Source organism: Falco peregrinus, chromosome 2 (assembly GCF_023634155.1).
Source record: "Falco peregrinus isolate bFalPer1 chromosome 2, bFalPer1.pri, whole genome shotgun sequence".
NCBI lineage: Eukaryota > Metazoa > Chordata > Aves > Falconiformes > Falconidae > Falco > Falco peregrinus.
In genome coordinates, this window is record NC_073722.1 from 34,713,436 (window position 1) to 34,740,575 (window position 27,140).

Consider the following 27,140-nt stretch of genomic DNA (forward strand, 5'->3'; position numbering starts at 1 on the left):
GGGGGGGACACGGATGGGAAACGGGGCGGCGGTGGGGAGGGAGGGGGCGCCCGCTTTCGGCCCGGTTACCGATCCGGCCCGCTCTCCGCCGGGGCAGAATGGGGCCCGGGAGGGCCCGCGGCCGGGCGGGGGACGCCGCGGGGAGCGGGGACACGTGTCAATCACCCCGCCAGGCGGCGCGCGCTCCCCGCCCCGGATGCTGAGCTGGGGGTGGGGGGGGGAAAGATGGGCGCGGGCACGCGCTCGACGAGGCAAGGGGGGGGGGGGGAGGGAGAGGAGCCGGGGGAGCGCGCGCTCGTATGTAAATGAGCGGGCGTGAGGTCAGAGGCAGATGGAAAAGGGAACAGACAGAATGGCCGCCGCGGCTCCTGCTCCTCCTGCCGCCGCCTCCCAGTGCCGGAGCCCCCGCTGCACGGCGGAGCGCAGGGGAGTCCGCCGAGAACTCGACTCCTGGCGGCACCGGCTCATGCACTGTGTGGGTAAGAGAGCGGGGGGTGGGGGGGGCGGCGGGGTACCCCGGCCGTCGCGGGGCGACGGCGGGCAGGCAGGCAGCGGGGCTCCTGAGGAGAACGGGGGGGCGAGGCGGGGAGCGGGGTCTCCCCGCGGGGGAGCGGGCTCGGCGCCCTGAGCCGGGTCGCTGGGGTGGGCGGAGGGGCGTAGCGGGAATGGAGGAGCGGCTCCAGCGGCTTTCTCGGACGGCGGAAGCGGAGACGGGGTCTGTGGGAGAGAGCGAAGGTCCTAAGCCGCCTCAAGGCAGCGGCGGGTGGGTGTTACGGCTTCGGCCGGGGCTGCTCGGTCCCTCCCTTCGCCATCGACCGAGACCCCTTCTCGGCTCGGGTCCTTTTGTCTCGGTTTCCCGTCGGCGCGGTGAGTGCCGGTGGCTGCCCCCCTCCTCTCCTCCTCCATCGCCAGTGCCTAGGGGGTGGAGGGGGGGAGGGAGCCCGCCTGTGTGTGCGTGTGTGTGTGCGCCTTTAAGAGGGAGCCGCTCCTGCACTGACGGTTGGGATTTGAAGTTTTCCCACCCCCCTGGAAGTTGTCATGGCGACGGCAGTTCTCCCCTCGCACTCCTTCCCCCCCGCCCCCGGGGCTGCCCCGGTGGCTCTCGTGCCGTGAGGTTCCCCCGGGTCACGTGACTTCCCCGCGTGTCTGGGCGGGGGGCGGGGGAGCGCGATCCCTGGCGGCCGCCCCGGCGGCGTTCCCGCGCGGGGAGAGCCCCGGCGGCGGGGGCCGGGGGAGGCCGGGGCCGCTCCGCTCCGACCGGGAGGGCGCACGCTCCGCCGCGGCCCGCCGGGGTAACGGCTCGCGCCTCTGCCCCGGCTTCCGCTGCCCCTTCCCCGCGGGCAGCCTGCCCGCTGCCAGCGCTGGCGCTCGTTACGTGTGCCGCCGCCGCGGGGCGGGGGTGTGGGGGTTGGGGTGCGGTTTGTGTGCTTTTCTCTTTTTTGTTGGTTCTTTTCCCTTTTTTCCTTTTTTTTTTTTTTTTTTATAATGTTTGGAGGGGGAGCGAACACTTTGATGCCAGGAACTGCTCGTTTGTATCGTTTCAACAGCCGTTTCCCTTCTTAGGGAAATAGGTAAACCCCTTGATCTTCAAGCAGCACGCTAGTGTCAGTGCTGATCCTCCCTGATGGCTGAGCGGTGGAAACACAGGTGTAGCGGGGAGGGTAAGCAGCAGTTCATTCAGTGTTTCTGCCTGTGCTTCAGACGAGATCAAAGAAAGAAGTAAATATCTAACGAGTAGGTACACATAATTGCAGGCAATTAGTTTTGTCCGAGTTTGTGGGGTTTTTTTACATATTTTCAGTAACTTGGTAGCTGTTTCATGCGCATGTACTTCTTGTTCTTGCAGTGTTGCCCCAGTAACACTTTTAAACACCTGTTATAACACCTGTCTATATATTATGATACCTGTGTACACTTGCACCGTCTTTGAGCTTTTATACTACTGTTTAGGAAAACAATGTTTATGTCTTTCTGTACACTAATACATTAGACAACGCTTCTTGTGGAAAGAATGCAGTTTAATTAGTATATATAGGGAAAGGTAGGTCATTGACACAGATGCTGTAATAAATCTGATGGGCTAATATCTCACAGTATATAAGTGGCCGTTCCTCTGTTTACCTGTTATTTAAAGTCATTTCAGTTTTAGATTTAAATTAAAATCCTAAAAGTCTGCTTGACAGTTGGTGACTGAAGGGACTTTCAGTTGGTAATGGTATGCTGCTGGATGTGCTCAGGGAATGCTATTGCACAGCATGACCAACACTGACAAGGGCTGCAAAGAAATGTAATGAATGCTCCATAAAAAAAAAAAAAAATCACCATACATTGGGTCTTCTGATGGGCAGACCTATTGTGGTTAGGGAGCTTCTTCAAAGTTGTTTTTTGGGGTTTTTTTGGTTGCTCTTTCACTGAGAATTGCAAAGTGTAAAATGGTAATATAATTTTTGTTCCAAGAAGGAGAAAAGTGAGTGTGAAGCAACACAACAGTGCAATCAGTGTGAAATATAATTATTTAGGATATGATAGATTTTTATGTTCATAATGCAAAATTCAATTAATGGAAAGGAGCCCTGAAATGATTGACAACTGCTAAGGAGGAAGGACATCGGTTATGGTTTAATAGTCAAGAGCTACCTTTGTTAAGAACTGTTACTTGGCATGCCTGTTGAGCAGCCCTTATCTGAGAGAAAATGTAAACAAAGTGGCAAGAAAGTGAGTAGTCAGGATAATGGACGTAGAGTACCCTTAACATCTTTGGCTTGTTGTTTGGTTTTTTTTTTTCTTTACTCCTTTGAAATTCTGTAGGTGTAAAATGGCCTCCTCGGTTAGCTCAAATCAGCTTCCAAAGTAAAAATGGTTAATTGTGTTTTCTCGGCAAAATGTTTCTAAGGATCTGAAGAGTGTAGCAAACTTAGTGTTAAGTGGAAGGTCTGAAAAGTTGTTCGGTTGATGGCTGAAATGGCAACGTGGTGTGAGAGGAGTGGTGAATTTGATGGATCTGGCATAACTTTTTTTTCTTTTTTCATTCTTCTCAAGAATCACACATTTGTTGCAAAGTGAGGAAAATTATGTGGTAAAGTAGTAGCCTGCCCCATTTCTTGAACTAGCTTACTGCCCTAAAAAAAAAAAAAACAAAACCCACCAACAAAAGTCTCAGATCATTCTACCCTTTGCTTTTTTTTTTTAATTAAAAAAAATATTGAAAGGTGATATCATTTGTTAAGCATTATGTTCAGGGAACAAAGCAAGAAAGTACAGACTCCTTGAAAATGTCATATTGTTTTTGCTAAACCCTTTGGATAAGTAACTTTATTTTGATGTCTGGTATCACTTACCATGTTGATACTAAATTTGATGTTTACATTTCTGTAGTATAATCACTTGAGCATTTTGAAATCCTTTATCTGTAAAGCATTCCCCATCCACTTAATTTATGAATATGGTAAACTGAGCCAGAGATAATACCTCCAAGACAGTGATCGTCTAGCCTGGGGCTTGTAGTTGACAGATTGTTCATATCCGCAACATTGAGACAGAAATAATATTCAGTTGCTTACACTATACTGTGTGCTTGAAGTTCATTGATGGTTAGGGACTTATGCTTGAAGGGCTCAATTGCTGAATTGTTTGTTTCTCAAAACCTAGTTGCAAACTTGAATACTGCATGGACTTCAGAATTAAAAGCTTGGGTTTTGCCAGCCTGTTACATTAATTTGTGACCTGCAGAATATGATATAAAGTCTTGGGTACAAATGTTTAAGCATTTTAAAAATTGGAAAAGAAAAAAGGCAATAAAATTTCACTGACATTACTGAGAATTCTCTTATTTGGTATCTAAACATATCTGAAGGTACAAAAGACTTCAGATTTGTAAGTGAATGAATATATTCATAGAAATACTAAAGAGGTGTTCAGTACAAAATAGCTGTTCAGGTGGTAGGTAATCTTTGTGTACGTTTTGTTGAGTGCTGACATTCCTAAGATGCCTAGACTTGTGCTTATAGATGTGCCTAACTCCTTGCATGACTTGATCAAGAGTTCAAAACTAAATGCTCTTAGAAGGCACCTGAAGATCTTGATTCTGTTGGTGTTCTTACAGCATAATATGTGCTAACAAGTACTGTTTATAGCACCACTCACTGGTATGTTTTGTCCAAGGTACAGTCTTTGTGCATAACTAACAAACAAAATACCCTAATTCTAAATTCTATGTTTATGGAAAAGTGTCAGAAAGCTCAGACTTGAAGTACTGAACTTAGCCAGCAACTGAGCTCTGTGGTGGCTTAAATTGCAAGAGATGAATATCAGAAGGGTTAAAAAAGCTTTGTAATGTGAATTGGTTAAATGCATGCCATTGGATTGGGAGGCTTTGCTAGTATGGAGCTTTTATAAAAGTCTAGCTTCATACTGTGGTCAGCCTTAAGAAACAGGATTTATGCCATTTTCCAAGCAGTCATTGATCCCACTGACCAATTTTGTTTGAACTTTGCAAGTAGAGTGTTAGCAAGTATATTGAGTACCCATAACTTTCATGAAGTAGGCACAGAGGAGAGACCTAGTAGTTGCTGGGTGCAAGAAAAAGCTTCATCAGGTGGTGCTTTTTATAGTGTTGTCACAGAAGCCTACAGTGGAGTTTGGAGCAGTAACTTGCGGCTTTTTAATGGAAAGTGCCAGGTAACTCCAGTCATGGATATTGAATCTTCTTGCTATGGCATTGCATTTTATTGTGAAAATATAAAAAAACTCTGAATAACCTTTCATTGTGAAAATGAAAGTTTAAAATATTATTTCAACTATTTAAAAAAAAAATATTGCTGTTTGGGGGAGGGGAAGGGTAGAAGTTTTACTGTTCCTCTGCTGCAGCTCAGTGGCACACATTTGACAGGAAATAGCCTTGGTATTGGTTTCTTATAAAAACTGAAATGTGATCAAAGTGAAAATCCATTTTTGTATGCTTGTGAAATCTAGCATACAAATACTCCTTTACTCATGTTATATTTTTTCAGACTTTTGTCCTTCTAAACTGGGATACATTGGTGCATCTAACTGTGTTTTGATGCATCTAGTCTTTCAATATTTTTTAAAAAATACTTGAACTTCTGCTCCAGCTTACTATTTTTGAACATGAGGGGTCTCAAGTGCACTTTCCAGGTAGAGGAACATTCCCCACCTCACTCCCAACCAAAAAATTTGTAGCTACTGCATTTGGTGTGATCCCCAGGCTTGCATTAAGTACTTATTGTGGGAATAAAGATACTAAGCAGAAGTGTTCTCACTTTCATTGTGGCTCTAAGTACTTCGCAGCAGCTTAGTGTTACTTTTTTTGTAATACTACTGGCAGTTTTGGGTGACTTTCTGCAGTTGCTGCAATAGTAGTGGCAGAACTAGTTATTTTGCTATACATCTATAATGTATGTGTGTATCTGCTAGTGATTGTTTTGATGGCTCAATGCTCTATTACCTGTCAAGCCATTAACAGACTGTATGCAAGAATGATTTCAAAATTATACCTGCTTTCAATTCTTTTGCTTCCTTGGCTCTCTGGCTTCTTGAAATGGCAAACAAGCTTGCTGTGACCACAGTGCCATCATCCAGTATGATGGGTAGTAATACTGGTTTAAAGTGTTCCTGTGGATCTGTCGTGCGTTGAGCTATGATGTGAAACTCTTGGAGTGATTCCAGTTGTAAAAGAGATCAGGGAAGTAATCTCGGCATTACTGCAAGTGTTGGAAGAACAGAAATTGAATCTAGATCAGAATCATAGCACAGGTTCACAGACAGTTTTTGATGCAGTGGGTGAAGATGGTATCATGTAAAGGAATAGCTCAAACTGGTATCAGAGGCAGGTGTGCAAGTCAACATTAGCACTGAACACTTATTATGGCACTGCAATCTTAAGAATACGTTAAAGTGCCATCTTGCATCATCATGTCTCACAGAACTATTACCAGAGTGGAGAAATCACAATCTTGACTACATGTTCCTGTTGCTTGTATACTTGCATCAGCACTCATTGGACCACTGTCTGATCTGCTTTAACTCAGTAGCCAGTCAGCAGTCTGTTGAGAAGAGTTAGGGGTTTGCAAAAAACAGCCAACCAACCAACCTACCTCCCCAGAAAAGATGGATGCTGATGCTAGCACAAGGACAGGGATGGGACAGTGAAACAGAAGCAGGATGAGTAATAGCAGAAATAAGCCATTGGATTGGTTTAGCTGCCTATGATGCTGTCAGCTGCCAAGAATGGAACATAGCCCTAAACATACCAGCCTGGTTTCCCCTAAATTAAGCAGGTTGACAAAAGAGGAAAAATTGCCAGTATGTGTATAATGTCATTGGAAGTTGCTGTAGTGTATGCGTCACATTAACTGTCCTCAGACTGAATTAAGAGAAAACACATGGGGTTTGTTTGGCTTGTGTTGAATTAACTTTGTTTCAAATATATAGTGTTAAATCAGCTTCTTTTCCATATCCTTTCACAATCCATTTCAACTCATTCTCTCAGGAAGAAGTAATTGCTTACTGCTGTCATCATGTGTTTTTGAAGGGACATGTTATGTTTGAGTCTTGAGACAAATTTTTACTTGGGAAAACTGTACAAGAAAAGTTACCTTAATGATACCCAGAGGCTTAGTTTAAAAGGCAAGGGAGGAAGTTCTGCGCATCTAGCAGTAGATGCTGTACAAGTTCACTGATCTCTTGTGAACCTGCAATTGTAAGGATGAATGGAGCAAAATTTTATGAAAGACAAAACTGCCTGCTACACAGACTAATCCATGGACTGCAGGGTGCAAGCAATGCTTTGAGTTCTTTGCTCTCAGAATTGAAATGTGTGGCAGGGCATGCAAATGGATACACACATATTGATTAATGTTGATAACACCTCTGATTATGGTTTTGGTGCTCCTTATTTCTAGATACCAGTATATGGAAGCAGTTCAATTTTTAAGTGTTCCAGGAACTACTGTAATCCTTGTCAATGTTTTTAGGCATAGCTTGAACTTTCTTACTGTATATTCTTATATGGTAGCTGTTTACTTTTTTATGTGGCTGGTGTTGAGCTGACAAATTTAAACTCTGATAGCCTTCCTACGTTGTAGGCACTAAGATTTTCCTAAGCTGGAGTTTGTGTAAACTAAAACAATGAAGTACAGATAGTGTCACTGCAACTCTGTTTCAATCCTTCCTTTGAATGGGCTTTCAATAACTGTGTGCTAATGCTTGAGGTTGGTAACTTTCGGGGGTTTTTTTTGTTGATGCATAACGCAATTTTATTTTCTTTCCGGACTCACTGTGCCTACCTTCATGATTTACGTCAACTGGTATGAGCATTCATTTACTAAACAGTTCAACAAACTAGACTGTGTAACTACTCTAGCTTAATGCTAACCTAGAAAACAGGAGGGAAAACATGGTAGGAGGAAGAATAGGAAAGAAAAGGTCAGATCTAGTTTAACTTGGATCAGTTTCCTAATCGGGTTTACTATGTACCTGCTTTTTCTTGTGAGTCAAGTATAAGTAGCTTTGCTGGAGAGAACAAGGCTTCTGATTTTTAGTAATTGCCTATTTTAGCAACATTTTTTTGGGGGTTTGAAGTAAGGTGAAAACTAAGTTGGATGAACGTCATCCTGATCAAGATTGTGAGTGGTACTGTGCTCTTGCTCTTCTTAATAACATCTTTCCATTTGTTCTCCCTTTGTACTGGAACTTGTCTCATGTAACAATGAATGGCCCTTCTGGTTTAAGTTGGGGGGGGGGGGGGGCAGGGTGGCTACTGTGATTTTGTTGTTGTTGCTCTGGGTTGGTTTCCTGTTAGTTGAGTCTAGTGAACTGTCTTGCTATAGTAATAAGTACTAGTAGTTGTGTAATAGGAATGTGTCATGCTGGTGAACTTATCAGATCAGTGTATGCTGTTGAGGAGCTGTATTCCTCAGCTACTGGCAAGTAGCCAAAGCTTGTACTACCTATAGCTAAAGTGAGAAAAATTAGTACCTCTTCCCCTTATCCGCCCTCACCTTTTTTACTTTTCAGCTGTATTATATGGGTGTTTTGAATAGATAGTTACAATGGATCCCTTATTCCTGAATGTGACACAAGTATTAGGGCTTCAAACAAGGCTGTTATTCTAACCTTTAATGTTCGGTGTCTTTATGTAAAATGTAGAGGTCAGCCAGAGCTTTATAGACTTCGCTAACCTAAAATTCTTCATCCCAGTTAGGACCGCTGTCTTTTATGTTATTCTTGAACCTTGCTTTCTTCCGTGTGCTTGGAGGGAACTTTCATAAGATAGGTTGGAACGGAACTGAATTTGTGTGATTCACATGTCTAGTATTAAACTTCTGAAAAAAGGATGGCATTATAAATTTAGCTACCATACATAAAACAACTTTACACCCTCAAACAAGGTGGGTTTGGGTTTTTTTATGTGGTTAGTTGGTTTGTTTTTTTCTACTGCTAATCTACCACTTCATCCTTCCATCCACTAAAGGCATAAAGAAGCCAGGAAGAGGTGAGGAGAGAGCCGGGAAGGGAAGATGGATGGTAATGGCTCATCTGTTTGAGTTTATAAGGTTGTAGAAGGCATATTACAAAGAGCAGGCAACTCTGAATCCGCAGAAATGCGTTGGGGGGGTAGAGGCTGAATTTCTTTCTATGGGCTGTGGTCAGCAGCACATGACTCTGCAGATCAAAGACCCACGTGTAAGGTTGTCATCTTTTTCTTTCCATTTCTGGCACAGACCAGCTTCCTGTGCAGTCTTGAGCAGCTGGATTAACCCCTTCTTACATAAAGTTTTCTTCTTTGCAAAATTCTTCTGGAGTCTCTGCTTTTTTATAAATAAAGTTACTGCTTTTAATTGTTTGGTTCTCAACATCCATCCAGGCTTGCATCTCTGTAGCAGCATGTGTTGAATAGTAGCAGTGAGAGCTGAGTAAGTATCACTAGATGTGAATTTTTCTTTTATAGTCTGTTGGTAAACAAAAGCTTACTGAATTTGTGACTGCTTTAACTATGATCCTCAGCTTTCAGTTTCTGTATAACTTGCTAGGGTCCTGCTTTCCAATTACAAGACATCCTAGCTTTTGTGGCACCTGGGGATTGATTACTCGCATTTGAAGAGCTGTTCATTGGAAAAAAAATGTTGTTTTGCAACATGTTTTATTCTAAAATGCTACCAACTGCTTTCAAAAATGCTTAATTTTCACATTATAAATATTTATTTTCCTCATTCCACAGTTCCCAGCTTCTTCAAATCATCTTAATTAAAGGCTAGTTAAAAATATTACATATGAATAGTAGTTTTCACAGTCAAAATTCCACTGCTTTATAAACTAACTTTAGTGCATTTCTAGTCTGCTGAGCCACTAATAGGTCAGGGGGCAGTGTAATTAATCAGGGTTGAATATGTGGCTGCTTTTTATAACTACTGTCAAAAAGCTTTGCACATGTTATTTACAAGTTTTATTTTCTGTTCTAAAAGCACTACACTGTTTCATAATGCCAGGTTAAACTACTACTTGTGCAAAACTACTGGACATATTTTGATTAACAGTTAACTAATATTGCTGCTGTATATGATGTAGATTATAGAAGACTGCTTTAAAAGACTCCAGCTTGTGATTGCAGCTGTCGGTTTGGCTCACGGAACAGAGAGCATGCCACAGCAAGGCCCAGTTAAATAGGTAAAGTCAGATCTTCACAAGTGGAGCTATTAAGCCCCCTAATCTTAATATGGGGGAGGATTGTCTAATGGCTCCTGCTTTGTGACCTGTAGTTCAGATGTAGGTCATTCTGGTGTTAGCCATCTGATGAGGGAAGAAAAATAGGATCTACTGCTGCCTTAGACTGCTCTGTATAAGGGCTGTAGTGCTAACTGCGCCAAACTCTTGTCTCCAAAAGTTTGCTGTGCTACCAGCTAAATAATGCGGTGACTGCGGACTTATGTGTGGTTCTGGTTCATACTCCTTAAATTTTCTTATTCTTCCTGGACCACCCTATCTCTCCATCCTTCAACTTTCATAAGTAGTTGTTTCCTGTCTTTGATTTCTCCTTGAAACCACCTGTTTGCCTTTGCTTCCAAACCTTTTATCATCAGTGACATTAAAGCAATCTTGACAACTTTGTGTCTCCACAAATAGTTTTCTCTCAGCTTTTGACTTTTGTATGTTTCTATATGGAGCATCTTCACCACAAACATGCTCACTAAGGCAAATTATACTTTCCATCTTTTGGTCAGAAAATTGTCATGATGTCTTTCTCCAAGTGTAATTTCATCTGTTTCTTTCTATATGAACTGCTGCTAGGTATCCTATCTCATGGTGCTTGAGGAAGAGGGGTGTATGCTTCTTCCTACCACCTTATTCAGGAAATGTCAGTCTCTGGCAGTCTTGCCAGGTCCAGAAGTCTGCTACCTTGTTATCGGTTTTTCACATGCTAATCGGTAGCTGTTTCGAAGGACGTAATTGTTTGGTTTTGGAAATGGATCCCAAACTGATTCTGACTAGAAGTTAGGACACTTCCAGCCTTAATTTATCCCCAGTTTTTATGCATTGTGGCAATGCTGTCATTTAGGGGTTTTCCCTTCTATTTTTCTCATTTCCCCTTCCATATATTCAGATGATACTGCTTATTTAGCATAGTAAAACCTGAGTGTTAATGGATAATGAGCACTAATCACTCAAAAGTTGCTGTAGTGGATTTGAATTTTAAACTACTAGTTCACAGACAAGTGAAAAAAATGTAGCTACAAATGTACAAGCTAGTGCAGACTGCTAATAGCATATACTGTCCAAAGTTTACTGTCTGCACTGTGGTACAGTCCCAATTGCGGAATAGAGGCTATAATAAGCACTTTGTTCTTGTGATTTGTTTGAGTATTTCCCTTTCCTCCTGTTTCAGTTTGAATGGGTTCTAGAGAGTCATACTAAACAGTATTTCAGACAAAGTATGGTCTAGACCATGTTAAATGGGGGTCATAATAATCTGTCTTTGCATCATAAGATAAGAACAGCTCTACTACATCACAGCAAGTCTGATTAGTCTAGGATCTACTGTCTGCAGCCAGTGGGGGACTGCTAGGGAAAAATTATAATGATATTTATGAAATCTTCTAGCCTTCATTGACACTTGTCTTGATCCTTGGGAGAAATAACATTTTTCTTGGTTTTTTTATAACTAATCTACTAGATTATTCTGCCATAAGTTATTGTTGATTCTGCATAGATGTGTTATTTCAAAGCAACATAAAACTTCAGTGTATCTCAGGTGTCCCCTGGTTATATTATGTGACTTCTGTTTGTCCCAAAGCAAGAAGCACCATATGAAGCCATTACTTTAAAAAAGCAGTGGATGGCAGAGATGTTTCCTATTTATGTGGGTTTGAGATTTTTTCCAATTTTTTTTTTTTATGAAGACCTGATTTATCTTCCCTTGGCCATCTCTTCCATCTCCCAAACCGAAGAGTTCTTACATGTTCCTTGTAGAGAAGCTGTTTATTAAATTTGATCATTCTTCCCTCCTTTCTTCTTTCATCTTAGTTCTGCTCTCTTCTTGAGGTGGCAAAACTAGAACTGCGTGTATTCACACTGATGTGATCTTGAATTTGTGGTGACAAACCAGGAAGCAATGCAGGAGATCTTCCTTTAAGACGTCAAAGCATTTGACATGCCCTTTACAGAGCTCAGCCTTCCACAGAACTGTGTATTTGAACCCCAAGCTAAAACTTGAGTGATGTCAGTTCAAAGCCCGTTACTGTCTATGTAATATGAAGATCTGCTTTCTCCACTATTTAGCTTAATATGTACTTGGTAATATTCCTCAATTTTGCCACCTTGATACCTCAATATTTTGAAGTTCCACTGATGCTCTTCATTTTCTTTGCTGCTAATACTAGACTGTACTGGGCAGTGGATTGTCACTTCATTAGATCATCTCTTTGGGTGGAAGAACAAAGGCAACCCAGGGACACTCTTGATTGTGACCTGCTGTGAAAACTAACGGTTTACTTACATGTTTTACCCATTGCTTATCTACGCAAGGACTTTACCTCTGTTATCTGGGAAGTTTTTAAAGCTTTTGGAGATGGATGTCAGATTATGCTATTTCAAAATCTTGATTTACTCTTAGTGTCATGTCTGTATACCTACTGACATCATCAAGTAACTCAGTAGTGTTTGAAGTACAACTTCCCTTTATAGAAGTTTTGTTGGCTCTTTAGTAATACATTATAATTCTTTAGGCATCTGGTAATTCTGTTCTTTGTATTTTATTTGCCCAGTTATGAGCTTTCTGACTTGCTGGTTTATGAGATGGACTCAAGTTGTGCCAGGGGAGATTTAGACTGGATATTAGGAAAAACTCCACTAGAAGGGTTATCAAGCACTGGAACAAGCTGCCGGGGAAGTGGTTGAGTCACTATACCTGGAGGTATTTGAAAGACATGTAGATGTGGCATTTAGAGACACCATTTAGTTGGTGGACTTGGCAGTGCTGGGTTTACAGTTGGACTCAAATGATCTCTAAGGGTCTTTTCCAACCTAAATTATTCTATCATGCCATGTATGCCTTTAGCATATAACCTAAGCAAGCATACGCCATTGCTGATTGGCATTAAGTTTTGCCCCTTTCCTGTGCTCTGGTCTTGAGGTAATTAGGTCAGTGACTTCTTCATAATCAGTTGTATGAATCTCAAGTTCCTCTCAGTTTTTCTTGTTACTTTGATATTTTTATTTTGTCCCTGTCAACGAGACTGTTACTACAAGATGTTTTATTTTCTCCTTAAACTGATCATATTATGACTGGGTCCTGTAGGCCTTCTGAGGAGTAGGAGAGGCTGCTCCTTCCCTGGCATCAACTGAACTAGCTTGGCAGAGAGAAGGTCCTAGAGAATGTATAGAATATAGCGGACCATCGTGGCAACAAGCTGGGAGCTTGTAGCTTAAGCTGGAAGGTGAGTTAAACGGGAGAGGAAAAAAGGAATGGAGAGAAAGAAGGGTTAGTTGCTCAGCCTGAGGAGTTGAAAATGAAGACCTCTGTAGATCGGACTGTACAGAACTCACAGGTAGTATTTAACTGACTAAAAACAAGCTTGGAAGTGCTATAGTACAATGACTGTTGGAGAAATTTGGTTTATAAACTCACTTCTACCATCTTAGCTATTTATTTTGCAATTCTGCCACTGTTGTGTGTTCTACTCTGTTGTGGTACCTGGCTTTTAAGCTCAGAATCCTGATGATGATATTTAGAGTTTTGCCATAAAGAGGTTCAGGAGGCTTTGTTTCAAAGCTGTCCTAATTGAGGTCTTGCCACACCTTTTTTTGTTGATGCCTAAATCTGAGGAATTGTTCAATTAATGGCTTATAGTTGTCCTGTGATTTTACTTCATATAATCAGATGTGAAATGAGGTGTCGTGTGTATCTTTGGGGCTTATATTGTAGTCTGTGCTGAAGCAATCAGTCAGAACTTCAGGTATACTTGTGTGCTGCTTTTGATTGTTGGTAAAATGTATTTGGCAAGGTAAAACTTAGCCCTAAGGAAATAGTCTAACAACTCTTCTGCAGGCTGGACCATCTTCTTCAGCATCACTTGTTGTCTTCCTCCTTTTTTTTCAGTTCTATGCTTGTTTTATGTGCATTGTGCAAATTCCCCTCAGACTTGACAAAGTTTTGTCTTGAGATGCCAATTCATATGTGTCTTGACTCTAACAGATGTATATCCCATAGGCACTTGATACCAGTCTGCTATAGCCATGTCCAAAAACATGCACTCCTCATCCATGCTATCCGGTCCTCTCAGCTGTCTGATATGGAGCTGAGAAATTATTTTGGGCCTTTCCATTTTTTTCCTTAGGTGCCTTTCCCATCTGCACCCTTGTCTAAGTCTCCTGACTCCTGAACAAGTGTGTTGTGCCCCAAGGAAATGGGATTTAATAAGAAATGCTCCATTTATAACTTGTGGTGTTGGGAGTTCTTCTCTTGAAATGTTGGAAGTGTCCAGAGAGCTCTTGAGTTCAGTGCTGATGTGAAATACTGCGCTTCAGCGGTGACCCTAGATCAACTTTTGTGCACAGTCCTCAGAAACAATGGCAGATTGAGTTCTGAATACTTCTGCATTTAGTACCTCACTGCTTGCACAGAGCAGGGTGTTTTCTTAAAACTAGGGCTTCTCAACAAAACATGGGGGTTTCACTGGAGGTAAACTATTTGGTAAATCCAAAAAATATCAGGAGTTTTTGAGGAAGCATTTGTCTGTAAATCAGTCATGTCTGAATTATTGTTGTCATCTCTGGCAAGCACTATTTGTTCCACAAACCTTTATGGAGTGGACTGAAAATTTGAGGGATCATGGATTTCTTACCTAACCAGTCAATGCTTTGTGCAGTGACACTGCAGGAGAAAAAGCTGTGAGAAACCCATGGTAGTGTGTCCTGAGTAAAATTGCTTTAGTATGATTATTTTGGTTATTGAAATCTGTGGTCTTACTTGATGAATATGCCTCTTAAATGGTGACTTTAAGAATGATTGTCCAGTTGTTCAGGAAGGGTTTTTTTTGCTGGCCCAACTTTCTCAGGCCCTTACTTCAGGCTGTCATATACAGTAGCATTTTGAGGGCTGGTACTTGGTTTAGTCAGTCATTTCTGGCTCTTTCATACTGTCTGAGGAGATCTTGGCATCTTTTCAGAATCTTCTGAGGAACCAAATAACTTCGAGGAAATTGGTATTAAAGAGAATGTTTTAAAGGCAGTAGAGCAACTGCTTGTTTTCTCCAGGTCTCATCCTAGGTAGGAACAACAGGTTACACACCCTCTGCTTACCTTGCCTGCCTCATTCAACCACCAGCATCACAAACTGGGAAGAACTAGAATAGCCTCTTCTACTGTTGTCTGCAAGAGTAGCTGCTTGGCAGTCATTTGGATGGTGTATTTGAAGAGCTGTTAACTGTCCTTTGTTCTGTGTGGTGCTGTACTTCTCCACCTGCCCTTTAACAACCAACTAACCTGACTATGTGGCATACAGAACAGTTACGAACCGGATACTAAACAGCTTCATCAGTTGTATGTCTGTAATGGTACTCTGGCATTTTCTCCTCCTTCATTCTCAGCCTTACAGATAAAGGCTGTTTTGCTCTGTGTGGCATACGAGTAACCTTGACCTATGAGACTGATTAAGAAGTTTGGTACCAGATAAGTAACTTCATATGAAGTTTTCCAGAGTGCTGGAACAGTTTTATCTGGTTCCTGCAGGAGTTTCCCTCTTACTGGAAATACAGACTGTAATCACCCTTTTCTTTTAAGAAATCCTATTCCTGTATTCTTGACCTTGCAGTTCAGTTGGGTTCCCTAAGTGGTTGCTGTTGTCTTTCTGAATTGTTTCTTTAAGCTGATCTGTAGGGTACTTTTCCTTCTTAAAGTACTGAAGTTTCCTGTTTTGTCTTGCTTTGAGACTTGGGGGAAGCAATAGGATATGGCTGTCTTGTGTCAAAGAAACTCACTAGATTGTCAATGGAAAAGTGAAATCTGGTAAAGATTTTACCTTAATTGTAAAATTCATGGTCCAACTACACCCTGCGCCCCCCACCCCCCAAAAAAAACCCCAAAACAAAACCAAAAAAACAACCAAACAAAAAAGCCACAAAAAAAACCCACCAAAAAAAAAACCCCACCAAAAAACACCCAGACCCCTGGTAGCTGTTTGGCTTAAAACTCCTGATTCAAATGCTTTTTTTTGGTTGGCTTTTTTTTTTTTTTTTTTTTTTTTTAGCTGCTTAAACTAAGTACAGAATTTGCACTGAGTTTTTGTTAAGAAACAAAATAGGGACATGATTTTTTTTCCTTTTTTGCACAGTATGAAATGAAGAGATATCTCTTAATATTTTTAAAGTTAATTTTAAAATTTAAAAATTTTAAAAATTTAGAACTGAGAATCAATGTCTGTCTGGAAATAATGGATGTTTGCTTCTGCTAAGGAAGAGCCAGTGCTGGAATACGGAAGGAACAGCATGTTTCTAAGACAGGATAGCCTACTGTTTAAACCCACCCGCCTTCTGTAAGAGCAGTTGTCTGTTCTCTACGTGACTAAAGTATTCAGAGTCTGGCCTCTAGGTACTTGAAATACGTGTCTGTTTTTCCCTTATGGTGTTCCACCCCCTGCTCCCCAAGTCACATTGACAGTTGTTAGTAATGTGTTTATAGAATAATAAATTTTGTAACTAATCTGTAATTAACTTCTGATTATGTTCTATAAAACATTACTATACATATATTATTAATGTATTTATCTCCCAATAAATTCTCAGAACTGACGTGGTTTCATTTGAATACTATATGAATTCTGTTCTACAGTAGATGAGAATCAAAGTCTCATACTGTGAATCTTACCATTTTGTTCTTTGTTTTGGGCCAGTTAGTGGTTAGGAGGAAGTTTTATCAAAAGTTTGTACAGATGTCTGTTAATTGCTTTAAAAAACAAACAAAAACCCCCACCCAAACACACCTGCTTAATCTTTGAATTGTGTCAAATGCTAAAAGCAAAACCAGGAGACTCTTTTTCCTGTTCTATTCTTATATCTGACATCTTTTATCTGATGAGAGTACAAATTTTAGCTTCACATTAAGCAAAGTTTCCGTTTCCGTATTTCTGCTTTTTCAATCTCCAGTGGGAAACAAGGGAATTCAGCCTTCTTGATCAAATGTTAAACAATTAGCAACTCATGTGTATTCTTTTCAGTGTATTGTGTAAATTCAATAAAAGTGTGCTTAGAAAATGTAGATTACAGGTTGGTTGTCCATGACATGTAAGTTGAGATACATTACTTACCTACTTTGAGCAATGTCATCTTTTCTTTTATGCACTGAGCTTGTTTACTGATTTGAAATGACAGTTAAGCTAAATTTGGAGTTCTTACAATGTAACTGGATTATCTGAGACACTTGCAATTTTAACCCTGAATTCTAGAAAATCTTTTAGGGAAAGGAGACATGGTTAGTAAGTTCTATTTCAAGTGAAGTTTTTACATAGATAAATGTCCAATTCTTGTTGACTTAGTTGACATGTTGCAGCTCTACATTTTGTCTAATTTGTCAAGCCAGGTCTTGGCTGGATACAAAAATGATGGCTGTTTGAGGGGGTTTTGTTGGTTTATTTATTTATAATTTTTTTAAAACCTAGGTATTCATAAAAACAATCTGTAAGTTAAAGGAGAAAATACATGGCACAGGTATTATAAAATGCAGAAAAGTAAGCATGACAAACTTTAATGAACTGTTAGTTTAAAGGTATGTTGCACTCATTTATTGGTAAAATTATGGTATGTCGAGGATTATTAAAAATATTTTATAATCAGCCGGTTTCAGTATTTGTGTTAATATGTTTGGAAATAAATTCTTCAAAGAATGCAGCACTGAAATTTGTAGGGTTGATAGTTCACTTACCTTGTTACAATTTGGCATCTAGATACAAGGTGCCTTTGATTCTATAGCTTCAGCAGATAAGAAATGTGTCAATTGATTTCAGGGACCACCATTTTAGTGCAGTCTAGTTGCAGATTTCAATCATTCAAACTTTTCTTTAAATAATAGAGACCAACAAATAGTCTCTGAATAGGAAGGAGTTGGATCTACTGGGAGATCAGAATGACTTCTCATGTTCATAATTTCAAGATGGTTTGCAGTTTGTGGGGAGTAGACAGGTTTGTTGAATGATGCAGATATGATAATTGAAAAGAAACCTCCTGAAAATTCCCATGGAAGTCTGAATCTCCTTAAGTTCCACTTACTTATTAAACTCACTGTTGGTCATCGGTTGCATGGAACGCTTCTGAAGGTTTGGAACTTCGTTAGTTTGCAGTAGACCCATGGTGTAATACAGAAACCTAAGCTTCAGTTTCTCAAAAGTCCATCAGGGTCAGAATTATTTGAATTAAGTATTTTTTTCGGCTCATTGAACTGGCGTTTTCTGATAACTGTGTTTTTCTCTTAACAGCTTTCAGCTAGCTCTACCTTAGCAGAAAGCTTCACATTCTTGGATTTTGATAATCCAGGAACTGTGCCAGACCTATTTGTTCATTAGTTGGCTGCTAGACTTTCTCCCAGATGCTGGTAAGATGTATGGTGCTGCCTAATAGTAAAGCAATGTTGTGACCTATTCATCGTTACAGATTTGCTGCAGACTTCACTTTTTATGATGATTTAGTGATCGTCTGACTAGACCTTCATGTAGAAAAGATGCCTTTGTCTGGCAAACCTAAACATTTTAAGTGAAATAGCCAAACTTTTCAGTCCTCACGCATATTAAAGTTATGGTTAAGAAACAAACACATGCTTCAGGCACATGGTCTTTTGAAAGTGACAGTTACCAAGTTTTAGTTTTGGGCATTAGTCTTCTTCTGTTGTCAAACAGTTAAATTGATACCAAATGAGGAAGTCATGAGCATTTTTCCAAGCTGGATGTGATCTTCTTTTACCATGACTTACTCCCTCTGATTCTTCTTCTCTAAGGACACAAACTATGAACTGGCCCAAACTATCACCAGCACTGTTCTAAGTAACAGTTCATATCTAGATAACTTTTTGATGTAGCATCTTGAAAAAAGAAAGGCAGTAGGATAAGCTTCAGTGTTTGAAGAATACTGATACTCACACCAATTCCATCTCTAAATGTCCCTGTGTGACATCTGTGAGTACATCACTCTTCAAAGAAAGAAGACTTTCTAGAGAGAACAGAAACTAAGTTCTAGTTACTGTTGCTTAAAAGCGTCTTTCCCCCTATACACAGAGCAGCACTGTCACTTCTGAAGTGGTTTCCTTACACCTTTTAAATTATAAATAGCACAACTTTCTCAGTGTCTTGATACTACATTAGAAATTAATTCTAATTTTAATTTTGACAGTGTCTGTCTACAGTAAGAGGTGTCATGTGGGCTCTTCTGTTTACAAGTCTGTAAGGACACTTACTTACTGGTGTAGAACATTACTTTGTAGTGTGGAGATGCTTCATTTTTTATTGAACCTTATTTTTCTTACTGTGATTTATAAGTACTTGAAAAATGGACCTGAACTCAGAATTGATGCTAATCTCAGTCTTAACCCACAAACCTTTTTCTCTTCCCGCCCCCCCCCCCCCCCCCCCCGTGTTGGCCACTCTTTTCTTCAAAAGTTTTGAGCAACTGGATGGGGGAGGCAGGACATTTCCTCTTTTTGTTTTGCCTCTGAGGTGTGGGCAACGTCAGTCTTCCTAGCACTGGAATATTACTCCTGTTTTTGTATTCTGCTTGATGCTTAAAACTGTTTAATATTATAGCTAGTCCTTTTGATCTATATATTTTTTGAAACTATTTCATCACTGTCTGCATTCCCTCAAGCACAGGGTAGAGAGTTGAAAACAAGGATTTTTATCCGAAGTGAAAAGTAACCAGTTAGAACTGAAGCTGTTCTGTAGTCTCATTTCATTTTTGGTCACCCTGTCTCTTCTTTGTGGCAGAAGCAGTGTCTTCAACTACATTAATTCTTGGAGTCAAGATTTGCAGAGGACAAATATCTTTTTAAGTTATGGTTTGGAATTTGTATTGGAGTCTAAATAGAGGATTTCCTCCCTTTGACACTGGAATCTCTGGTATGTTGGTTCCTGTTTGCTCAGGGATCTGAATCAATACGGTAAAGAAAATGAGTGTATTAAGTAAAATGTTTAGAACTTTGTATTACAAGAATACTGGGTTTTTTTAGTGTTATAAGCAAAAAGTGGATTCAAGCTAGACAACATATTCAACAGAAACCCCCTCCCTACCCCCACTCCCCTATGTAAAATCCAGCCTAAATTACGTCGAAGAATTCTGCAAGAAAAATGGGCAGTTTTTTACCTGAGAATCTGGCCAGCGTTGTATCAAGTAACATATTTTACTGAATACATATTCTGTAGTGACATCAAAACCAGGAAAATACAACATTTGAATAAATTTTTTTTAATCTTTGTTTCTGTTGTCATGATGCCCTATATCTTGAGTATTCTGCCCAGCAAGTTAGTGGGTTTTTTTTCTTACCGCTTGTATAAACGGCAAAAAGGTGATTGTTTGAGTGTTTGATTGTTGTTTGTGTTTGGGTTTGTGGGTTGTTTTTGTTTTAAACTTAGTGCTTCAGTGGTTTCATAACCTGGTTAATCCTTTCCCAATTGTTATAGCAGATTAAAAACAAAACAACAGAAAAACAATGAAATCCCTGTTACTTTGAGAATTATGTTAATATAGAAAGAAGACTAAGATTATGAATCCATCTATTGCTGTCAGTATGTGGGTCAGGGGGCAGAGAGGACAGCTGCTGACCTGTGGAAGAAATGGAGAGGCAAAAGAAACAGATGGAGATGTTAACATCTAATTTAAGTTACTCTGTTAAATGCTCTACTCCTATAAAAATGAAAAAAACTGTTGTCTTTAAAGAATATCTCCTTTACTAAGCTGTAAGGGAGTTGCTGCTTGTATCCTTAATGGTAGGATAAAGCTAACTAGGTGTAATGAAGAAAAAGATTGAGATAACTATGTAATACTTCTCAAAATTTTGAATTAGTGCTATGTAAAACTGCTAAAATGTTTTCTAAATTGAGTGGTCTGATGCATCAAAGGAACTTGGTGATGTCTGAGTAATAAACAGAGATATTTTTAAGGGGTTTGAGTTTCTGATGCAATTAATTTTTTTCCTGTCATTTGGAAGCTGGAGACCACTTGTTTATTTGGAGACCAAAAACCCACAAAACTTACACGCAGATAACCATCTTTTTCAGCAGAACCAGTGACCTTCTGCAGTGTCAAATATGGTGGAATGCAGCATGCAAGCAGCACCTGTAAAATGGGGGTATATACTTCAGAAGGCTGTAAGTCTATGTGATTAGAAACTAAAAGATGACTGAACATGAGCGCTAAGTCCCTTTCTTATGAAAGGGATAACTTGTAAAAAAAGGCAGATGACTTCTTTGCCTTTACTGATTTCTAGTCTTGCACCTGTATTTTAAAATAAATATTGAAGCACTGTTGAGAGTGTGTTTGAATAGAAGCAGTTTCCCTTTCAGAGAAACTGAGAGACTTGGTGCTCTGTCTGCCTGGGTTACTTGTTTACAAAAAATAATAAAAGCAGTTCTAATGCTTGACAGAACTAATGAAGCTGAATTTTGTCTGTGGTATGATTGTTTAAATCCAAGATAGCTGACTTAGTAACGCAAACCACAAAACTTCCTTCAGATACACTTCTGTACTGAGCCAAATTAAATAATGCAGTTGTGAAACTATGTAGAATGGGGAGAAGTAGAAGTAAAGTTTGTCATTTATATAAAATGTTTCTTCAAATTACACTTATTTTTCAAAGGGATCACTTTTTAGTTGAGTGAAAGGGGGCAAAGTTGTAAGGGGGGGGGGGGGGGAAATGTCTTTTAAGTCATTGCTCTGGAAGAACCAAGCTTGATGTCTTAACGCTTATATATTTTCACATATGAAGGGAAATTCTTACTTCTCATGTTAACTTCAGTTATGTCAGTGAATTATAGCTCCAGACTTGTGTTGTACCTCGCCATGAAGTTACTACCACTTCAATAAAAGTATATGGGGCAAGGGAGGCTAGCAATTAAGGAGGTCAGCCTGTTGGTTAGGGCAGTAAACTGGGGTGTGCAGGAGTTGTTTTTTGGTCCTTACTTGCCCATAGTTTCTTTCCAATGTGGTCTTAGTTTCTGAGGCTCCTCATACAACCAACTTATGTAATAGTCCCCATTGATTAAGAAATACCACCTCAAAATGTGAATATATGAAAACTAGATGACAGTGTTCCTGTGGTCAAAGGAAAATGCAGAAGCAGCAACTGAAATTTTCATTGTAATCGAGTCTCTTTAACAACTAGATAAAGTAACACTAACTACTATTATAGAACACTAAAAAATAAAAAAGGAAGTTTCATTTTAATGCTGTGTCTGGCAGTACTGTGCCCAATCTCATTAAATGTAATCCTATTCTTTGGATTTTCCTAATTACATTTTAAAGACCATTTGTTAAATTTTACAATCCTCTAAGAATTGAAATCAGTAATTCTGAACCTACTTTCATATTAGTTTTGATTTAAAAAGCGGCATTAATGGGCTAAACTCCACACTGCTTAGAACATGCAGGTTTTTTCTACTGTAACTTTTCATTCCATTTACTCTGCTTAGAATATTGAATAAACTCCAAAATGAGGAGACATAAATCTTCCTTGCTGATGCATGTTACTTAAGAGCCTTCTTTTAAATAGGAGGAGGGGCAAGGCCTGATTTTACTTAAGCTAAATAACAAGTGATTTGGACTTCAGTAAACCAACCTGAACTACTGTAATTCAGATGTGATTCTTGGTATAGGAAGCCACAAAGTGGAGGGAAGATTCCGACCTATGATTCTGCTGTGGTGCCTCCAGAGACTTGTACGGCTTTAAGCTAAAAGTCTCATTTCATTGTAGTAAAAATATACATGCTTGGCTTGTCCTTCAAAGTGGTGTGTAGCAGTCTTACCCTATGCTTAACTGAGGGTATGCTGGAGAAGAAGGGAAAAAGCAGAACTTAATTTGCATGCACCTGATATTTTCCAAATTCCTTAAGACATACTTATGAGGGAATATGAAGCCTTCTAATGGGTAACCTTTCAGCATTAAGATGAAAAATAGAGCAGTAAATATGAATCGGATGAGTGGTATTGTTAAGCATCTCCCTCTTCAATTTAAATTTTGTCTGTCTATATAAGTAACATTCATCTACCATTTCTGGTATGCATCCAGAGATATGAATAAAACACTCTTTATGGCTTGGAAAAACATCAAACCAAAAAGTGAATTTATTAAAGTTTGCACTGAAAGCTTTTTATCAGTTCCTCTGCTCATACTTCCCTAAACTGGAAAAAGCTGCAGCAGACCTGTGGAGGGGGAGCAAGTACAAGTGAAGGGTTTTTCTAGGTGAATTATTGTGAGGTCATTGGTGTGATAACAATTTGAATTATAGGGTTTTCCTTCACTGACAAAAAAAAAAAAACAAAAAAACAACCACCCGAAACAACAAAACAAAAACCCAAAAAACAAACTCAGTGGCTGCAGCATGACAGCTAGTTACATGGATCCCCAGTTACCCTGTTACAAGTGACTAGACAAGTATCTGTATATGCCCCTGCATCAATTGTATTTATACTTTTCCTAAGTTTTATAAGGCCCCTCACTGAGATTTAGTAGTATTGTGTTCTAGAACTGAGTAGAGCAAAGAAAAAGTTGGGGTTTGTTGTTTTGTTTTGATCCTTTTTAGTAAAAAAAAAAAAATTTTAGTGAAATGTCTCAAATGTAGTGACTTTTAACAACTAAAAAAGCCTTGTAGCTAAAGCTGTAGAATCAGATTACTTCTGAAACAGAAACATGTAAATAGAAGTGGAAAAAAGACTACTTGTGAAGGAATGAAGAGTCAAAGGTGGATGGAAATATGTCTGCTTTTATGGAACTGTTTTTCAAAAGAAGATACAAATACTGGAGTTAGTATGGTCATAAACAGGACTAGGGGAATAAAGTAATTAGTATGATGTAGCATACACCAAACCTATCAAAAACATTCTAATATAGCCTGTACATATACTACTGTTCTTTTTCCCAACTGTACTGTAATTACCTCTATTATCCTCAGACCTGCCAAGTGGTGCATTTGAAAGCAGTACTCAAATGTCAGTTTGCATTTATTGCATCATATTTATTCTTCTTTGGTTTTCTCCTAACACATAGTCTGAGTCATTTGAACAGACTTATTGAAAGCATATATGCAGTCTCCGTTGTGATCACCTAGAATATGTGGGGAGGGAAGGATGAGGAGAGGTGCAGTTTGAGCAGGTGTTGAATTGGGATCAGCTGTGAGGCTGAAATAACTTTTGTCTCAGACATTATGGACATACAACTTTTCAAAAAACAATAGCTAATGTATAGCTAAACCTGTTTGACTTCAATTTGTATTGTAAAATTGTTCAATTACTATGTTTGCTCAAAGTTAACCTAGGCCAACCTTGTATTAAAAGTTCTAGGTCTGCGCCTTGTGATTTTTCTTTAGGCTTGGTGCAACGTGGAATATTTCCACACTGACGGGTGCATCTTAGCTATTTACAAGTTTCTGGATGGAAGAGGCTCTCATCACACATACCCATGCTACAACTATTTTTCATCTACTTTATAGCAGTATGTAGTCATGCAGTGAGGAAGAATCCTCCTGTCTTTCCTGAATACTTCTGTAAGCCTGTATAAAGTGCACAATCTGGGAAGCTTCCATGGAATGTATCCATTTAATCTTTATTCTGTTTTATTCATAACAAATAATTTTACAGCCTGTACTGTTCATATGTGGCAACATACACTTCCTAATGTACATAGGCTTTTAAGATGTGACAGACACTAAATAGTTTACAGTGATAAAACATTATGGAAAACAAATCATTAAGTTCTATGAACACTTGAACAGTAGTTTCTCCTGAAGAAGACTTTATTTAAAAGTTGTGAAGGCAGTCTGAAGAATTACTTTTGTTTTAATAATCCTGTTTTAATACTCTCTTAAATCTGAGTGAACTTCTGTAGACAGATAACATGCTGGAGATAATTCACAGAATAACAGTTTGTGGCAATTACTCTTACCTGTATTGTGGTGGTTTTTTTTTACTTTATAAAGAGTCGGTAGGATAACCCACGAAAAACTTTGCTATAGGCCTTTGGCCTATTTAAGGCTTCTCTGGTCTAGACAAGACAGCCAGAGGTAGGACTGCTGCACTCCTTTGCACCCCACCTCCTGGGTGAGGGGTGTAAGTCAGAGACCGCTAAGCAAAGAGCCATCATTCAGCTACACGGGTTCCTCGCTTCCCTTGGGATCTTAAATTCCATCTAGTGGCTGCTGTGACCACGACCACTGTTAACTGTCAGGTCGCTGATCAGTTCTTCCTTGATAAGTAGCAGGTCTAGCGGAGTGCCACCTCTATCGAGCTTGTCCACCACCTCAGTCAGGTTTGTCCTGCAAGCACTATAGAAATCTCCTGGGTTGCTTGTGTGACACCATGTTGCATTCTCAGCAGACGTCAGGGTGAATGGTATTTTTCATGAGAGCTAAGGCCTGTGATTGTGCTGCACTTTTTCTTGTTGGAAGGCTTTGTCTACTTACTTCTGTTTGGACAGTCTGTAACAGCTGTTCATCATGATGTTCCCCTGGATCCTGACCCATGGATTTTCATCTGTCCTGTAGCCTGTTCCACGCTCCATTTGTTCAAGTTTTTTGCATAAAGTGTAAATGCTGTCCTTGTCTTTCTAGTTTCTCCTTTCTTAAAAGCCAGTATCCATCCACTGCAGTTCTCCAGTTGTGTGAACTGTCTTGCCATACCACGTACTCAACAGTAAAATTATTATGCTCTGCAGTTTGATTCCTGTGATGAATACATTCATATACAGTTACTTCAGATGTGTCCCTGCTTATGCCACTTTTTCAGGGGGACTGCAAGATCCTCACTGTTGAGTTGTCTTGTGCATTTACCCTCTCTGCCATTCTCTTGCTTTCTAGGCTTCAGTCTCAACTTCCTGGCAAAGCTAGTTTGAAGCCCTCCTTATGAGACAAGCCTGTTGGCAATAATGATCTACGTTATCAAGTGGGTCTTATCTCTCTCAAGCACTCTCAGTTTCTCAGAGGATCTTAATGCCTTTAAGAGTTGAAGTTCTGCCTGCAGCCATGTTGTTAGATGTTGATCCACAGGATGTGTTTGCTCCTGCCGGAGCCTTTCCCCTGGATCAGCACTTGGGCTCAGGTGTCATTCACTGTTTTCCCTGGACACCTGTAGTTAGCTTTGATCAGCTGAAGATGTCCTTCGGCAGTATCATGGTGGCCATGTACATAAGACTAATATTGCAGTGGTCAGATGAGTTGTAAGAGTTTCTCTGCAGCACTTGGACCACAGCCAAGCAGCAGAGCTTTTAAGACAGCCAGTCTGGCTGTTGTGCAGAAACCTTCATCCCACTGGGAATTTGCAATTACTGCCACCCATTGCTTCCTTTTAGTGACGTTGGCTGCGACCCATGAAGCGGGCTTAGCTTCCGGCAGTGCTTGTTCCTTCTCACCTCTTTCCTGGGCTGCATGCTTTTTCAGCACCTGAATAGCTACCAGTGGAAAAACAGAGCCCCTTCCTATTGCTGCAGGTCACAACTTCCAGCTTCATGCGTCCTGGGAGTCCTCATCCTAGCCCTGAGTGAGGAAAGCAATAGGTTTGGTAAAGGATGGTCATGGGGTGGGGGGAGAGTTAATGTAGGGAAAAGAACTGTTCACAACTTTGTTCAGGAAAGCAAACTGTGGAAACTTTTAATTGCATTAAGAGACTAACATAAATGTCTCCTTATGAAGACTGTTGGAGAAACCTGACTTGGATCATAAAGGGTGTCAGTAATGAAGAAATCTTTTTTACATAAAGATACGAGAAGTAAAACAAGTAACATAAATTTAATAGAGGTAAAGGGATTTTGACAGATTGGGGCATTGCAAATTAATAAAACCAACAATGTTTCTTTTCAGTTTGTAGCTAGAAAGAGTCAGGGCTCAAGAAACAGTAGTTTTGAAGGGTAGTTTGGAATCAAGGAGGCAATTGGCCGCCAAGAGATACAAAAAATTCTGTAAATTTACTTAGAGTGATTTTTTTTTTTATTATTATTTATTATTATTGGTACATCACAAGAGGTATAAGCAAAAGTGTATTTCTTACTGGCATCTGTAGGCTCTTCAGGCTCTGAAGAGTTCCAAAACTACTACTACCATTTACTTATGCATACTATCTCATGAGGTAAAACAAAAGTTTCTTGAAATGCCCATGTTCAGATGGTTACATTTAATGAAACAATGCCAGCATATATTCATCAGTAGTTTTACTAGAAAGATTTGTCATCCTGTTTAGGCTAATTTAAAATTGTATCGATCCCGCTAAAAAGCAGTGGAAGAACTTTGTAGAGAACTGCACAGCGTGGAAGTAGTATGGGAAAACTTTAGAATACAGATAGAAAAATATTTTCTCTACATCATTAGGTTGTACAACTAATCCTACTTATAAAAGAAAGGACTCATTATCCAAAGGTGAGGAAGTAAAAATGGGGAAGTTCTGAGGACT

At 39.9% G+C, this 27,140-nt stretch overlaps 1 protein-coding gene across 10 annotated transcripts in view; it reads left to right on the forward strand.

Moving 5' to 3' along the window:
• The first annotated feature begins 275 nt into the window (after positions 1 to 275).
• LCORL (ligand dependent nuclear receptor corepressor like) overlaps positions 276 to 27,140 on the forward strand; it is an 85,623-nt gene continuing 58,758 nt past the window's right edge. For 4 of the 10 annotated variants that reach the window (XM_055797854.1, XM_055797853.1, XM_055797855.1 and 1 more), the window contains exon 1: positions 276 to 479. In XM_055797854.1, coding sequence (XP_055653829.1) covers positions 332 to 479 — 148 coding nt within the window. In that variant the 5' untranslated portion in view covers positions 276 to 331. The remainder of the gene's footprint in view (positions 480 to 27,140) is intronic. The other 6 variants (XM_055797860.1, XM_055797858.1, XM_055797859.1 and 3 more) reach the window with 3 other exon arrangements.